A 1,466-nucleotide genomic window follows, 5' to 3' on the forward strand; every position below is an offset into this window, starting at 1 on the left:
TGTTATGAAATAAGTTATAGGAGTATACAAAGATATTAATATTTTACTTTAGTCTTTATTTTTGAAATTTTTTTTCTAAAATTGATTGATAAAGACAAATTATAAAGACATGCATGATAAATTGGTATATTAAAAAGGTTAGGCTACAATCAATATACTCATTAAATACTGTTATAAAATATAACTGGCAAAATCCAAAAGTTGTAATAAAACTGATAAAATCACCAAAAGTGATAGCTTACACTAATTATTTTCTCCAACCTAAATTAATATCAACTCATTAATCATACCAAAATTATGAGACTGTTTCCAGAAACTAATCTATTTGCATTGTGTAAAACAATTGGGAAATCGAAACTGAAACTAAAACCAAATATTCCTTTTAATTGTTGTTGTGTTAATAAATAGGAGTATGTACAAAATGAAAAATGATCATGCATGTTCAATCATACAAAATAAAATAATTATAGATTGGCTTTGTATGTTCATGCGAAATTCAATCCCCTCGAAGATCGACATCTATTCCTCCCCAAATCATCACCAAAATCCCCCATCGAAACCCTAACATCCCCCAACGAAACCGATCTTCTCAAACGCCTCGCACCAGTTTCTTCTTCCGCATTCCGATTCGGACTCTTCGGCACCGCCGCCGCACCACCGCCAACTACTTCCTCCACCACCACCACAATCACCTCACGCAATTCGCAAGGATCCGGAGGAGAGGCGGCGGCGACGACGGCTGCGCGGCACAAGGGGCAATTGGAGTGCGATTTCAGCCACGCGTCGATGCACGGCACGTGGAATGCGTGGCCGCATTTCGGCAGCAGCCTCAGCCGCTCCTCTTCCTCGAACTCGCTCAAGCACACCGCGCACTCCGCCGCCTCGATCAGCCCCTCCGCCCTCCGGTACCTGCGCACCGCGATCGATCTGATCGCCGCCTCCTCCAGCCCGCTCGCCGCCGCCGATTGCCACTGATTACTCGCCGGAGGATACTCGGCGTCGCCTGATCGGGCTCTGGTGCAGTACCTGGTGACGATGGTGTAGTAGCTGACGAGGACGAAGGCGCTGACGAGGACGCCGATGACGGCGATAATGAGAGGCGTGAAGGGGGAGGTGGAGGCGGAGTCCGGCGGCGGAGGCGGAGGGAAGATGAAGTAGCAGAATTGGGGGCAGTAGATGCTGCACATTCCTAGAGAGCAATCCTTGTAGTTGTACGGCGTCCATGAACTCTGATCCGATCCCATCTCATCAAATTATATCTGTTGAACTCAGATTAATTCGTGTGATATTCCTGTGAATGAGTTTTCGTGGTTTAGGGATTGAGTTTTGGTGGATTGAGACAATTGCAAGCCAAGAGAGCTTAGAAGGGAAGAAAAATAGGGTCTTCTAATCTTTTTATTTTCTCACTCATAATTCCTACCATACTTTTTTATATTACTTCTTTTTTTTATATGGATAAAGGAAAA

At 44.1% G+C, this 1,466-nt stretch overlaps 1 protein-coding gene across 1 annotated transcript; it reads right to left on the minus strand.

Annotated features, from left to right (window-relative positions):
• Positions 1 to 358: 358 nt before the first annotated feature.
• On the minus strand, positions 359 to 1,466 carry LOC121763872 (RING-H2 finger protein ATL52-like). The gene has a single exon (XM_042159967.1). It carries the CDS (start codon positions 1,242 to 1,244, stop codon positions 486 to 488), a length of 759 nt encoding a protein of 252 aa, XP_042015901.1. The 5' UTR covers positions 1,245 to 1,466; the 3' UTR covers positions 359 to 485.

The sequence above is a fragment of the Salvia splendens genome, chromosome 14 (genome assembly GCF_004379255.2).
Source record: "Salvia splendens isolate huo1 chromosome 14, SspV2, whole genome shotgun sequence".
NCBI classification, from domain to species: domain Eukaryota; kingdom Viridiplantae; phylum Streptophyta; class Magnoliopsida; order Lamiales; family Lamiaceae; genus Salvia; species Salvia splendens.